A 16,271-nucleotide genomic window follows, 5' to 3' on the forward strand; every position below is an offset into this window, starting at 1 on the left:
CTCTTTGAAGATATCACACACGGTAATGAGATCGCCAAACCCGTTTCGAGCATTTTGCTGCTCTTGATCACTGGCTGCAGCACCACACGGAGACAGCGAACTTTAGTGGAATCTCATTTTATTTAAATTCAAAGTCCCGCCCATGTGGGCGTTAGCAAACAGAGCCTTTTGGACTTTAGATGCCAAATAACAACCTGTTTAGGTGCCGCTGCTCCGTGTAATAAAATAGAATGACTAACCCCAGTGAAAACGGTGGAGTCTTCTCTCTAAATATTACCCCCAGTTAGGGCACAAGTCCTAAAAATAAAGTGGGGGGACGCTGACATCACGACCGGAAGTGACGTCACGGAAGGTGGCTTGCACCATCAGGCTCATTGCCTCCCCTCGCTCACCCCTGAGATGCGATTGCATCAGAGAAGCGAGCGCGTGACAAACAGCTGAGACACTTCATGTGTAATGTATTTTACAGATCAAAGGAGGTGTCGCACGCACATTAGACTCTGGCAGTAGTTTGTTATCGAGCTCTCGGTAAAATAATGGGGGGGACGCCGTCCACCCGCGTGGTACCCCGACTCGAGCCCTGCCCCCAGTTGGAGGGAGGTTAAGTGGACTCGCTGTACTGCTCCGAATATATCCCGGTAGGCAGGCCCCCTCCGTTCCTGTCAGTGCTCTGTTTGCTTAGCACCGTGGATCCACCTAGTCCAGCGGCGGGACATCTTTGTGACTGAGCCAGCCGCTTCTAGATCAAACAACAGGTTGCCCTCTTTGAAGATATCACACACGGAGAAGTTACAGCACACGCATCGCCGGTAGCAGCAGTAAAAGTCAACCCGCTTGCCTTCCATAATGAGATCGCTAAACGCGTTTCGAGCATTGTGCTGCTCTTGATCACTGGCTGCACTACCACACAGAGACAGCGGACTTTAGTGGAATCTCATTTTATTTAAATTCAAAGTCCCGCCCATGTGGGTGTTAGCAAACACAGCCTTGTGGATGTCGTAGTTCATGCAAATTGTTGCCAGGACTTTAGATGCCAAATAACAACCTGTTTAGGTGCCGCTGCTCCGTGTAATCAAATAGAATGTCTAACCCTAGTGGGTACGGTGGAGTCTTCTCTCTAAATATTACCCCCAGTGGGAGGGAGGTTAAGTAGACTCGCTGTACTGCTCCAAATATATCCTGGCAGGCAGGCCCCCTCCGTTCCTGTCAGTGCTCTATTTGCTGAGCACCGTGGATCCACCTAGTCCAGTGGCGGGACGTCTTCGCGACTGAGCCAGCCGCTTCTATATCAAACAACAGGTTGCCCTCTTTGAAGATATCACACACGGAGAAGTTACAGCACATGCATCGCCGGTAGCAGCAGTAAAAGCCAGCCCGCTTGCCTTCCAGAATGAGATCGCCAAACGCATTTCGAGCATTGTGCTGCTCTTGATCACTGGCTGCACCACCACACGGAGACAGCGGACTTTAGTGGAATCTCATTTTATTTAAATTCAAAGTCCCGCCCATGTGGGCATTAGCAAACACAGCCTTGTGGATGTCGTAGTTCATGCAAATTGTTGCCAGGCCTTTAGATGCAAAATAACAACCTGTTTAGGTGCCGCTGCTCCGTGTAATAAAATAGAATGTCTAACCCCAGTGGGTACGGTGGAGTCTTCTCTCTAAATATTAAACCCAGTGGGAGGGAGGTTAAGTGGACTCGCTGTACTGCTCCAAATATATCCCAGCAGGCAGGCCCCCTCCGTTCCTGTCAGTGCTCTGTTTGCTGAGCACCGTGGATCCGCCTAGTCCAGTGGCGGGACGTCTTCGCGACTGAGCCAGCCGCTTCTACATCAAACAACAGGTTTCCCTCTTTGAAGATATCACACACGGAGAAGTTACAGCACACACATTGCTGGTAGCAGCAGTAAAAGCCAGCCCACTTGCCTTCCATAATGAGATCGCCAAACGCGTTTGAGCCTTGTGCTGCTCTTGATCACTGGCTGCACCACCACACGGAGACAGCAGACTTTAGTGGAATCTCATTTTATTTAAGCTATCCAATTAAGAAAAGAGAAAGAAAATTACCTTACCTAAGAACTCATTAAACTAAGACGTACTGAGGAACTAGAATTTAGAACATAAAATGACAATAGCCCCCAAGCAAAGCCTAACAGAAAAGGATTGAGATAAAATAATATAAGAAAATATAGAAGAGGAGAGTAGGAAAACAGACCAGAGAAAACAATAAGAAAGAAAAAAATTGCTGGAGCTATAGACAGATAGACAAATAGAAATGCTATAGATATAACATCATCCTGTATCATGGAAGCAAGACCTGCAAAGGTAAAGTTAAGACATTAATAAATCTGCGAGTAGCAACAGATAAATCTCCTAAAGTGACAATAATCACCCTAGCTTATTGCAGAAATACTAGCAATACAAATATAAGAAAAAGAACCATAAAAGCAATACTCCAGACATCAAACAAGAATTACTTAAGACCTAGATGGACCAGGAGTAGAACTAGATTCCATCTGGGACTCGGTCTGCTTGTCCAAAAAGGTGGAAAACTCCGAAGGTTCATAGAATATCTGAGTACGACCTCTGAAAGTTATTCGAAAACGCGAGGGACCAGCAAAAGAAAGCGGAATGTTCATTTCCAGAAGTCATCTTCGAAGGTTGAGAAATCCTTTCCGCCTGATGACAGTATCTCTAGCAAAGTCCTGGGATATAGCAATTCTGTGGCCTTCCCAATTAATCGCTTTGATTTTCCTCATCTGCGCCAACATTTGCTCAGTATGTTGATGTCTCAACGGTTTGAAGACCACTGGTCTAGGATGTGGTGAAGACTTTGATCAAAAGGTGGGAACCCTGTGTGCAAGCTCTATTTCAAAATTTCTCTGAAAAGAAATATTCATCACAGTAGGAATCCAATTGAGCAAAAAGTCTAATAATAACAATAATAATAATCCACATTTGTAAAGCGCGAACAATCACTCGTAAGTGTCTCTAGGCGCTGGTGCCGTCAGAAAGATTAAGCAAGCTATTGCCCAGAGTCACATGGTGCTGGGCTAATGTGCCGCTGGCGCCGGGGTTCAAACCGTGATCCCCAGATTCCAGCATCAGTCGCCCTGGGCGCAGCGCCACACCTCTCCCCCTCTAGCATTGATGCCGCGGTTTTCTCTGAGTTCTCTGGTAAACCAAATATACGGAGATTACTTCTACGGTTCCTGTCTTCCTGCTCTGTAAGATCTCTCAGTAAAGCAACCAGGGAGTGCTCCATATTCTGCATGTATTTAGACTGTTGATGTGTGGAATGCTCCACTACACATATCTGAGATTCTGAGTTTGAAACACGAAGCGTCAAGTTCTTGAAGTCATTCCTGATTGCTGCTACTTCAACCTGAAGTAAATCAGTATTTGTTTTAGTGCTCTGCACAATATCATGATCAGCATTTAGATGAGAGAGAATAGTATCTAACGTAGTACCAGAATCTTTCGGTACCAGTTCCGGAGTAGGAGAAGTTTGCTTAGATCTCTTAAAATTTCCTTTAGAGTCCTTGGCTTTGGGAGAGAGACCCATATTGTCTGCCATTAGAAAACAATAGAGACAGATAGGTCAGCACTCAGCGTGTGTCTGCTTTACACTAAAGTAGTACTAGATTCCTCACTGGTTGAGGGCAGCCCCTTGGAGACCAACGGTATGGCAAACCGTGGCCTTAACATATAAGGCTCTAACTGCTCCGCACCGACAGGCTGAATGCAGCGTACACACTTTTACTCAGAATAAAGTAGCCTAAAAGAGCAGCAAAAAATCCAATTTCCTATGGCAGACCACATAAAACAGAATGGTGCGCTTCAATGCCTGGTAAAGTTACTGAAATAATGCCAGAGAAGGAACAAGCATTTCAAATAGGCAAACATAATAAAGAAAATGCATGACAAAACTGACACCCACTGCAGAAGATAACTGTTACGAGGGCATTAAATATATGAATAGCGCGTTGAGCACATATATGTGAAAATGGCTATTCCGATCATGAAACTGCATGGCCATGCGCAAAAGCAATATTATCAAACAAAAGGTGACTGAAATGCAATGCAGAAATTCAGCACCAGACGATAGTCAGTACTTATCAGTAGAGCGCCGCCTTTTCACTTGTGTTGCTTGCGCCGCCATTTTGAGGTTTGCTCCTGAGGTAACAGCAATCACGGTTATTGTGCTGTCAAGAGCGTACAGCAGCCTCTAAAAAACCACCACCAACACTCCTTCCACGTTCCGCTGCCAGATTCTGTATTTCCTTTAGGCAATGAAGGTCTCTGTCACATAATTATTCGTGTCACCTCCCGTCGACGCGACGGAGCTCAAAAGAATGCGGCCATCTTGGCTGCTCGCAAGCCAAACCCCCCAAAAGAGTTTATGCTTTGCTGGAATTCTCTCTATGAGGTGCCCCAGACAAGTGATTGCTCACAGCCATTGCCCATCACTGGAATAGGACATAGGCGCAGTTCATACTTTCTCCATAACTCGCACTCTGACGGCTGAATGCTGCCAAACGCGAGACCTAAAAAGGGGCATTCTCCATGTTTTCGACCAACATGCAAGATCAGTCCTGCAAAGCAAGTGAACGGGGATCTTCTGGAGCAAATACTTAGGAGGGAATGTTGGTTTAATAACCACATCCTGCCTTGTGCATTCCCTTTTGCTCCACCACGCCCATCTGACCGCTGGTCATTTCACAATCTAGACCCTCCCTCTATTTGGTACAGTTAGCATGCAGATTACATCGGGTCCAGCCTCGCAGCTTGCGTAATGAATTAAGGCTCGTGACACTCTGCTAAATAGCCGACCAATTTCATTCACTTTTAACAAATCAACATGATTCTCGCTCTCCCAACGCCCTACATCTTTGAGTGGCATTTCACAAACAATTAAGTGGTACTGGCTGCAAGCTAACTCTGTTCTTGATCCGCTTAAAGTAAAAAGCATTGGCAAAGACAAAAAGCCTGGCGTTAATGAGAGGATATGCACACAGCATTTCTTCAGAAGTACGTGTGACATGTTAAAGCCAAACTTACTGGATTTGATGAGGGTTGTTTAGGAGTGTATATGAAGCACTCTCAGCAGGCAAAAGCGACGTGTATTTATTGGTAACAGTGTCCTGCAAATCGGGGCGCTGTGTAGGCAGACCTAAAAAGAGATTCCCAGAGTTTCCATAACTATTAACCTCCTCACTTTCATCAATAACTTAATGCATTTGCGCAACTGTCTCCAAAGCCACGGAGGGAGGGGGAACATGGTGGCCGGAAGCTAACGGTCGTGGCTGAGTTCCTCTGGCGTGTATAGCCTGGTTTCGCCGGAGCTATAGCGGGCACTCTTGACATGTTTTTCCTTATAAAATAACTAATGCTGGACCCCCCGGTTTGTAACCCTTAGCCGGGAGTACTTTTCTTCGAGATCATACTTACAGTTTTATTTTGCGTGGCGGCGCCCTCTCCAAGGTCAGATGGTTTGCGAGGATAGGGGAGTTGCGGCCCTGGAACCTTTGTGGCTCCGATTCGTAGGTGCGGTGAGGGAGTGGAGGCGGCAGATTCCCGGTTTGCAGTTCCGGGTCCTCTCCTGTGGAGTCTGTGCCCTCCAGTATGCCCCGAGAAGGAGGCGTGGTGGGCCAATGCGAGTAACCGGCCTGGAGAACAGCTCGGTGAGCGTCCAGGAGGCTGAAGTATCTTGTTATGGTCACGTCCAGGAGTCCTAGTCCAAAGGGCCTATGCTCAGAGGAGAAAGGAGGGTTCCCCAGGGTAGCGAGGGGTTGCTGAGGTCACAGGGGGTGGAGCACGGGTGAGGTTGCGGTGGGAAAAAAAAATCCTCATTTTCAATTGCATCTTAATGTAAGCCATTTCCTGAGTGCTTGAATAAGGTCCAGGTAGTAGGAACGTTATGTAAGTCCCAATGAGTACCAAGACTAAATTTGTCTCGTGGAAAATCAAAGGGCTCCAATGCCCGCGTAGACAAAGGTTAGTTATGAAATTTCTTGAACAGTCTTCTGCTTAGGTCTGTCTCCTGCAAGAGACACACCTGAGCCATTTGGAGTGTAAGGCCGTCTTTGGGAAATATCGATGAGTTGAGCATTATTGCTCCTCTGAGCAGACAGGTCATAACAAAGGGGTGGCGATTTTAATTAGAATAGGCGCTGGAGGCATTATTAAATGTAAATGTAAATGTGTTTGTATTTATATAGCGCCTTCTACCCAGAGGTCTCGTAGCGCTGTATTCATACCGCTGTGGAACCCTTCCTGGCTTTCCTGTGAGATGTCCACTCCTGGGCACCCCCCAAGATGAAGCCAGGCATCCTAGCGCTGCTGGGGCCGTTGTCTCATCTGATCAATCTGGAAGATGGATAATAGCACAGTTGGCCATTGGGGGGAGCAGAGCTTACTATTGTTTCATTTTATGGCCCCAATGTTGATGATCGAGCCTACTTATACAGAGTGCAGACCAAATTGATAGAAGTCACTACTCCGGTAATAATCGGAGGTGATTTTAATGTCCTTCTTAATCCCCTTCGAGATATGTCTAATTATAGCCAATATGCTGGTGCACCCCGTACTCGTCGGGCTATGATCAACATGATTCACGAGCTTGGACTAGTCCATGCTTGGAGGGCGAAAAAGGGGGTAGAACAACGTTTTACGTTTTCTAGTAAAAAACACTATCACTCTTCTAGAATCAACTATATCCTTGCTGATAGGTTGGGTCGGGAGAACCTAGTAGACATCTCTATCCTTCCAAGCATTCTCTCGGACCATGCTCCGATCTCCTTTTTATATCTAGGGAAAAAGTCAAGTCTCAACCCTAGGTGGACATTGAAAAGGGCAATGTTGTCTAACTCTGAAATCATCGGTGCTGTTAAAATGTCAACAACAGACTATTTTACTGTCAATATAGGCTCAACATCCTCAGACTATGTTTGGGATGAATTTAAGGCCCACTTGCATGGACAGCTACATAGTCTGATATGTTCTAAGAATAGGGAAGAGGATTTAAAATGTCAGAGTTTGGAAAGGGAGATCTCTAAGCTTGAAGGAGATAGACTGAGTCGCCACCCCGATAACCTGACACAGGTCCTTAGCGATCTAGACCGTCTGCATCAGAAATATAGGGGGAAGTTGGACGATAAAGTAAGAGCCGAGTAGTTAGTCTATAACATGGAAAACTATGAGTATGGTGAAAAAGCAGGTGCCCTATTCGCATGGAAAGTGTGTGTTGATCGGGCCAAGAATAACATTAGTGAATTGATCATTGACCAGAGTCGAGTAACCACCTGTAAAGAGGAGGACATGGAAAAATGCCTCCTGTCCCTGTTTTCCGAGCTGTATAAAGAGGAGACAATATCTAGCCCCGGGAGTATTCAAGAGTGGTTGCGAAATAGGGCACTATTGGTATTAACAGAGGACAGCCGAGCTATTTTAGATGCCCCCATATCTGAAGACGAAATTAAACTCTATATAAAAAAAGATCAAGAACAATAAGGCTGCGGGGATGCACGCTCTTCCTGGGGAGATATATAAAGTCCTCCAGAACAAGTTAGTTCCTAGACTGTGTGAACTATTAAACTGCATTTATAGTCTTGATGGTAGAATACCTAAATTTTGGAAGGAGGCCACGATTGTCCTTATTTTAAAGCTGGGGAAAGATCCCCTCAAAGTGGATTCCTATAGACCAATCTCCCTGCTTAATGCTGACTATAGGATCTTTATGAGCATTTAAGCCTGGAGATTGGTCAAGATAGCTCCGTAGTTGATAAATGCGGATCAAAAGGGATTTATCCCAGGAAGGTTTATCCAGGAACAAATGCTGCAGCTAATAGGCAGCATCGATCTAGCGGTGGCACGGTCGGAGCCCTTGGCTGTGGCTGCATTCGACGCAGCCACGGCATTCGATGGAGTCAGTTGGGTCTTCCTTTTGGAAACCCTAAAGATGATGGGATTTGGCTCGACTTTTATATAGACTCTTATCAGATGTTATGAAGGTGCCTCTACAGTTATTCTCTTGAATGGCTCATTGACACCAAGCTTTAATATAACAAGGGAAACGAAGCAGGGTTGTCCTATCTCGCCCTTACTGTTTGACATCTATATCGAGCCTCTTGCTCAAGCCTTAAGACTGGATGACCTAATCAGTCCTTTTCAAGTTTTAGACTATAGGTGTATGTTAGCCTTATACGCAGATGATCTGCTGGTTTATACCAACAATCCAGCTGAGGTATTCCCAAGGGTAGAAGCCACGGTGGAGGAATTTGGTCCGTATTCTGGATACCTTGTTAACCTCTCAAAGACAAGGGTAATGTGCTGGAACATAGACAAGTGGGCCGGCAGCATTAGTAAGGAATTTAGGTACTTAGGGATAACCATAGTTCAAGATTTAGTTGATATTCCTCTGATCAACCTGAGGAAAGTGGCTAAGGAAATTGACCACCTTTTTTCCAGATGGCAGAATCTACCCCTGACTGTTTATGTTCGGGTAAACCTTGTAAAAATCCTGCCAAAATGTACCTACTTGTTTAGCACCATTCCTCTTGACTTCCCCAGTAAGGTTCTGAGTACAATTCAAGGCAAAATAGCATGTTTTATTTGGTCTAATAAAAGCGCCAGGCTGTCCAGGAAGAATTTGAGACGTAGGATCCTTAGGGGTGGTCTAGCTCTCCCAGGTTTGCTCTGGTACTCTTTTGCCTTTCAGTTTAAAAACATACGCTCACTGCTCACTAGCACCACGGAAACCAACTGGGGAAGGTTTTGAGTGTGATGGGCAGTTTCGAGGGGGGTGCGGGATTTCTTTAAGTACGGGGCACCAAGGTTCTTTAAGAAGTTTTGTTTAAAAGTTTTAAGAGCAGCACTTAATGTGTGGTATAGGAGAAGAAGGAAATGGGGGATAGGCTATTATTCTGACTTTGCTCCCATTTGGGATTCTCCCGGGCTACCTTCCTGCCTGGAAGACAGTCTTGCATCCCTCATTAAGAAGGCAGAATTATGATCTGGTCTGACCTTATATCATCAGACGGAGTTCTTCCTTGGGAGGTCTTAAGATCAATAATAGGCAGCTCCTTTTCTAAATTCAAATACTTGCAACTGTGCTCCTGGTTTACAGCTGAGAAAGAGCTTATAGGTGGTAACTGGGAAATTGAGTTTTGTCTTCAAAATGTTAAAGCCTTTATAAAAAGAGGTCCAGTACTGGTACAGGAGCATGTTGGATGCCGATGATGCAGACCTCCCTCCACCTTACTTCATTTGGAACTCATCTGTCCTGAGTGATATAGCTGTCGACCTGTATGCCCTATACCTTCAAACTCTATACAAGCATGTCAAGCCAGCTTCTCTTAAAAAAAGAACCATTTCTTTGTTATTAACAGACTGTATTATACCCCCAAGAAAATAGTAAGATTTATCCTTGTTCCTCCCCGAAGTGTCCAAGACGTGAGTTGGCCGAGGCGGACGACATACATATATTTTTTTAATGTGACATTCTAAGAGGATTTTGGAACAAAGTGGAATGTGCCCCTGAAGTTATCTTTAAAATTAAGGTTACATTGAATACAGCACTAGTCATTTTTGGTTTGGACAATGAACTCACAAATTCGCTCTCTACTGAACAAATAGTTTTTTTTTTTTTATTTGATTCTAATTGCCCGGAGGGAGATTTGTAAACTGTGGAAAGACCCTAGGCCTCTTTTGTATGAGAACTGGCTGAGTCCTGCATTTGATATGGCTCGTTTTGACCAGGGATATTTGAACGATAATAATCAAAGTATTTGGTCATCACTACTATCATGGGGTATCGAAATGAGGCTGGTCTTATGCCCCTTGGTCCAATGATTACACCAAGCTTCTTACAAAGAAGCTGGCCTGGTTAGGACTTAAGCCAATGCAGTAACAGAAGCCCGGGGTGTCTAGGTCGGAATGGGCTTTTTGTTTGCTTTGCAGATGCTAATGGTGAAATGAGGACCAAAAAAGAAAAAAAAAGTACAGAGTTACGGATAATCATTTTGCATTTGATGACGTAATAACTGGATCCATTTCAAGTACGTATACAGGCGGATTCTTAAACCTCACAAGGTGGCGATCAGCCACATTTTAAGGACTTTAAAATTGTTTCTTTTCAAAAGAATACGGCAACATTTTAAGTTGAGACCTCTACCGGCGCATTTGCATTTTCCGAGTTTGTCTTAATTATGCGGCTCTCTAATTAGGACACAGAGAGTAGAACAAGGAACACAAAAGCCAGGGTTGTGGAAGGCAGAAGACGATGCACTCGCAGCGTGTACTGAATTTACGGCTCTGAGGGGCGGCAGCCAGCCCTGCGCAACAGAGGCCCTGTGTTTAGGATCATTAACATGTAAACAGGCGCGAGACACATGGCCCTGACCCGTCCCCTTAATGAGAAGCGATACCGAGTTTGTTAATTTAGATGAAGCCACAAACAACCCACCTGCCTTGGAAGTGCGCACCGAGTCAGAGGAATAAAGGCCTGCTGAGCTGGAGGAATGCCGCCGTTCTATCGCGAACACAGGAAGTGTCTTAAATAAATAAACAAACGCGGAGTGAGAAACAGATGGCACACTGCAGTTAATTAAAACAAGTTCGAGTTGAGGATTAAAACTGTACTTAGGCGCCGCTGCTTTGGAACTACATGGAAGTAACTGGGGGATCAACAGCCAACAGAAAGCACGAACCCAACACAATGCCTCAGGTAAACCAATCACAAGTGGAAAAAAAATTAGACTAAGTTTCAGCCAACATACAGATTACTTTAGGTCTCGCTGAGACAGCACATCAGCGCATGAGCTGCCAAACGCAAGACCTAAAAATGCAATAAGTCCTGCCTTTCATTAAGTTAAAGCGATTTGCTTTGCTATACAATACCATTAGCAAAGCAAATAGCTTTAACTTGTCCAAAGGCGAGACCTATTGCATTTTCAATGCTTGTTTACAGTGGCACAAGTTACCCCTCCCGGTTACCAGATACCTTATCTCTTCCTGCCACCTGTTACTGGACACATATACAGGAATAGTGGTGGGTTCTTGCACGGGGAAATACCTCTCCAATCTTCCCGGCCCTCTAAATCCACAAGCCAGCAAGAGGATTTGGCGTAATGGCCACAGCTGCTGACTTTGGAGCTGGGGAGCCAGGTTCAAGTGTGGGTGTTGTCTCAACTTCCTGTGATTCTGTGAGGTCACTGAATCTCCCTGTGCTCACTAAAAACATTAATGTGTCCTTGTGTAGTGTAACTGGTGTCCGTGTAAAGCGCCCTTGTACCTTCGGGTCGAGTTTGCGCTATATAAAACTGCAACCAAATAAATAAACTCATGGTCCGTTCAATAGCTGTATCACCTTAATCCGTATTAATTCCATGAAGCCCTGCTGTCACCAGGCCGAGACCTAAAAAGCGTCTCACCCGCCTCTCCGCCTTCCAGAAGGTGGAGGCAGGAAGCCTTCAGTGCAAACAAAAGAAAAATTCAGGGGAAACATTTCAAAAATAAAAAAAATAAAAACAACATACAATAAAGAAAACAACCCTGAGGCCATCACATGCCGCCCAGTAGGCCACAGACACCAACTGTGGTCTGGTCTGCCCCGCATCCAAGCCCAACCATGAAAAAAACCATACAATTTATTAATTTATTTATTTAAGTAGTTTGTACAGCGCGCAGCTACCCCCGGAGGGGTGTCCCGGCGCTAGAAACGGAACCTCAGAGAAGGAGGAGTGGAACGAGCTTATTACAAGACAAGGATCATAATTTGGCAAACAGCCAGGTTTTTAGTTTAGCACGGAAGATGGATTCAGATGGACAGAATCTGAGGTCGAGAGGGAGGCAGTTCCATAGTTTGGCAGTGATTACGCTGAACCCTTTGCCGCCCATTCTGGAGCGTCGAAAGCGAGGAGCAGTCAGGAGGCGCAGGTTGTTAGATCTTAGAGATCTGACAGATTGAGAGATAGACACTCGCTTTTTCAGGTAGCTAGGTCCAAGGCCGTTGATAGCTCGGAAGGCAAGGGTGAGTATCTTAAATTGGATGCGGCTTGCGATGGGGAGCCAGTGGAGCTCTTTGCGATAGGCGTCAACCGACTGACGGTAGGGGATATTTCCTATCAGTCTGGCAGCCGCATTCTGAACGATCTGAAGTCGATCGATCAGATATTGTGGGGCACCGGCATATAAACTGTTGGCGTAGTCTAGGTGAGAGGTGATGAGGGCCTGAGTAACAGTTCGGTGGGCGTCCAAGAGAAGGTAAGGAAGGATCTTCTTAATCATGCGCAGCTTCGCGAAGCAGGCAGAGGTGACCTTGTTGACTTGTGCTTTGCACGAGAGTGAGTCATCGAACTGATAGCCCAGGTTACGTGCTGATTGGACAGGAGTGGGTGCAGGGTCAAGTGCTGTGGGCCACCATAGACTGGGGGAAATCTGAGTTTTCTGGTTAAAAAACAAGACTTCTGTCTTGTCAGCATTCAGTCTAAGTGATTGTTGGTCATCCAATCACAGATGTTGTTGCCAAAGCTGGTCTTTCAAATAAGATAAAAATATCTGTTGCCAAGATTGTAATCAGCTGCAGGAAAAAAGAAACAGGAGCTTCTTCCTGGGACATGATGAATTTGTACTCATATGTATGGAGGCCATGTTGGATTGGGACCAAAAAGGTTGGTAATTAGTTTCTGCATGAATGGTGATAAACTCATATGTAGGACTGTGGGAGGAAGACAGATAATGAGGTAATGAGGTAATTTGGCAGGCACTGGTACCGAATTGTTTCAAACATAGTATGACAACATTTGTCAAGATAAAGCCTTGAATTTATTCATTACCTAAAGAAATTATTGTTATTCCACTGATTTTCCCAGCTATTCCCCATTCCACAGAGGTGAAAACTTGGAGTGTCACAGTAAGATTGGAATTACAAATCAACTGATGCCCGTAGGGATGAGGGCCTTTAGGTTTTTTCTTCGGGGTCTTCATCCCCGGTTATATCTTGCATTTATTCTGAGCTGCTTGCAATATTTTGAATTGTGGAAATGAAATCAATTAACTTAATCAAACTCTGGTTTACAGACAAAATTACAATATGATGTGTACGTTTATGCCTGCTTTGCCATAAATTACTCGTAAGAAGAAATAAAAGAATAAGTAATTACATGCACTTAAAGTCATGATGTGTTTCCGCTTACAGATTCCTTGAAGATGGACACAAGTAAAAAGGGCATCATTAATCTCAGAGGGTTTAATTTCTTGTCTGCCTTTGTTACACCAGAACAAATAGACGGCTTGGAAGACTTGGAAATCAGAGACGATGATGTCTTTCTAGTGACTTATCCAAAATCAGGTAAAACGTCTATCACTGTTGGACTAAACATTAAACTCACTTACTGTTTGATGAATGGGAGATTTGTCCAGTCTAAGTGTAACTAGCATCTCTAACGCATCACTGTATTAATCATCCAAGTCCATCATTTATCAACCCGACCCTCCAAAGGCCAACACTTTCCCTACTGTAACTCAGATTGAAGCGGAATAGTAAATCTGACCCTTCTAAGGTCCAACATTTTCCCTAATTTTGGTTTCATTGAAGTTAGAATAGTAAATCCAACTGTTCAAAACTCCATCACTTTCCCTAATTTAGGTTACTTTAGAATGTCAATAGTAAATCTGTCCCCTCAAAAATCCATAACTTTTTTAACAGTGGCCTAGATTGGATGGAAATAGTGAATCTGACCCCTACAAAGTACAACACTTTCCCTACTGTTGCCAGGATTGGAATGGGAATAGTAGATTTGACCTCTACATAGTAAAGCATTGTTTCTACTACTGTAGTGGTAATATTTATTTTAATTGTTTATTTTTCTTTTTTTTAATTATTTTATCATTAAAATATTTGTATTTTGTTATATTTACATTTTTGGTACATTTGTCTTATTTGATTATATAATTTGTTACATGTTTTTGTTATATATACATATTCAATTTGTTTTGATATTAATAATTTTATTGTGCTTTTGCAAAGTTAATGACCACAATCCACTTGTTATGATGATTGAATTAGTTCTTTCTGACAGTGAAGGGCACTAAGAGAAACTGCTTCTAACATATTCATGAAGAAAAGCACTAGGCTAAAATGGGATAGAGCTGACAGGGAGGCCTTTCAATATAGGCGTGTTAAAGTAAGTATTCCACCAATTCTATCCCTGTCATCCCCTGATGAAACCTCAGAGATTAGTCTAACAGCTTTTCATATGCTATATACATCTGCAGTTAAGGGATTTACAATGATCAATGTTTCCAAAAAGTCCCCTCCGCAGGATTGGTCTGATCATGCAAGCACAGTTTCCAACAAAAAATTGAAACTAGCAAAATCTAAACTCCCACTCTCAAAAGAAGACATTATTGGGCTCATTAGGATGGGGGGCTGGCGGTGGCGGAAAATCTCAATTTCCGGCACCACCGCAATGGTCTTAAAGCCCGCCTTATTACAATGGACAAACATAACCCATTTGACGTTTCCGCCGCAGTGCGACGTGAAGCACCATAAAAATGCACCCCCCCACCGCGGCGGTGGGAGCCAATAGAGACTCACTGGCATGTGGAATGTTGTCCCATCTGCTGTTCAAAATCACGATGACCTAAACAGCCCGTCACACCGCAGCTGAGAAGCCACCCAACAGGAGACGGCGGAAGTACCACAGCAGAGCTCAAAATCAGACTACAGGTCCCCTCCACCTGGTCAGGACCACAATGGATCCAGTACTACACGCCTTTCCGTTGCTGTACCTAATACACTACCAGCAAGCAAGGCACTGTTGCAGACAGCGCCTCAGGTATGCATATATGCATGTACACAACTCTGCACAAAACCACAACACACAACTCCTGTGCTGACATACGGTTCCTGTCCACATCAAATACTCTTGTGGGGACAGGAACACATCCCCAAGTGTACCCACACATGTCCTACCTGTCACAAAATCACCCCTCTGCATCCAGGTCACCCTTCAACAACAAAATCACAGCAATGTCCTGTCACATCACCGAAGCGGTGCAGACACGGGAAAACCTGCCCACAATTGGTTTGTTACATAAGTGCCACATTTCTGTTCTTTTCAGACTGAGGAAAATGAATGCAGATTTTCTTTCTCAAGTTTATCAATGTCATGTAAATGCAGAGTAAAAAAGCAGTATCACATAAAAATGTATTTTATAACAGGCTCTGGTGCTTATTTGTTTAAAGGGACATTTTGTTTGTGCTCTGGTCAACTAGACAAGCACAAATCAAGGACATTCAGAATATGACACCGATTAGTGCTACTCACTTATATGATTGTGGAAATAGCCACAAAAAAACAAGAGGCTACAACTGAATCGGGGACACAGTTGGGGTGGAGAACTCCAAACATAAAAAGATAGGATAGGCCGTTATTTTTATGTGCTAAGTGTCCGCCACAAGTGTGGAGTGTACACAGTCATAAGATTACCATTAATATAATTTGTGAATGCCAAAAAATAGTAAACCTACAGAAAAGTGTAAGTTTGCCTTTGGGAATTGCCCTGAGGGCCTGATAAACAAATGTAAATTTACACTTTTCTGTAAGTATACATTTGCTATGGTAACTTTACAACTATTTCAGTATTCACAAAGGGCCTGATTCACAAAAGTAAATTTATAATTTTTTGCAAGTTTACTATTTTGTTTTTATTTACAAACTTAAAAAAAAATAGTAATTTTACGACTGAAAAACCGAAGAATCCACTATAGGGGTGGAGAATACCACACATAAAAAGATAGGACAGGCTTATCTTTCTATGAGTAGAGTTGTCTGCACCAACTGTGGAGTCTCCACAGTCATAAAGTTACTATTAACTCAGAGTTTGTGAATAGCAAAAAATTGTAAACATACACAAAAGTGCAAGTTTACCATTGTGAATCAGGCGCAATGAGTGTAATTTTACTAATAGTAATTCTACGACTGTGGGATTCCGCAATAGGGTGGAAACCTCACAAGAAAAGACTGGCCTGTCCTATTTTTATATGTGCAGAGTTCAGCGTACTGACTGAGGAGTCTAAGCAGTCATAAAATTATTATTAGCAAATTTAAATTTGTAATTTGTGAATACCAAAAAAATAGTCAACTTACACAGAAGTGTAAGTTTACCTTTGTGAATCAGACCCAAAATGTTGATAGCTTGATATTTTGATAGCTTGCAATGGGTTAGTCTAAGATTGATGTCACGCAATTTGCTAAGGTACATCA

At 43.8% G+C, this 16,271-nt stretch overlaps 1 protein-coding gene across 1 annotated transcript in view; it reads left to right on the forward strand.

Moving 5' to 3' along the window:
* The window catches only part of LOC147707968 (amine sulfotransferase-like), a 426,437-nt gene that overhangs the window by 217,168 nt on the left and 192,998 nt on the right, over positions 1 to 16,271 (forward strand). Inside the window, exon 3 of the mRNA XM_086926774.1 lies at positions 13,199 to 13,351. Coding sequence (XP_086782900.1) covers positions 13,199 to 13,351 — 153 coding nt within the window. The remainder of the gene's footprint in view (positions 1 to 13,198; positions 13,352 to 16,271) is intronic.

This window comes from Lissotriton vulgaris, chromosome 6 (assembly GCF_964263255.1).
Source record: "Lissotriton vulgaris chromosome 6, aLisVul1.2, whole genome shotgun sequence".
In the NCBI taxonomy this organism is placed as follows: domain Eukaryota; kingdom Metazoa; phylum Chordata; class Amphibia; order Caudata; family Salamandridae; genus Lissotriton; species Lissotriton vulgaris.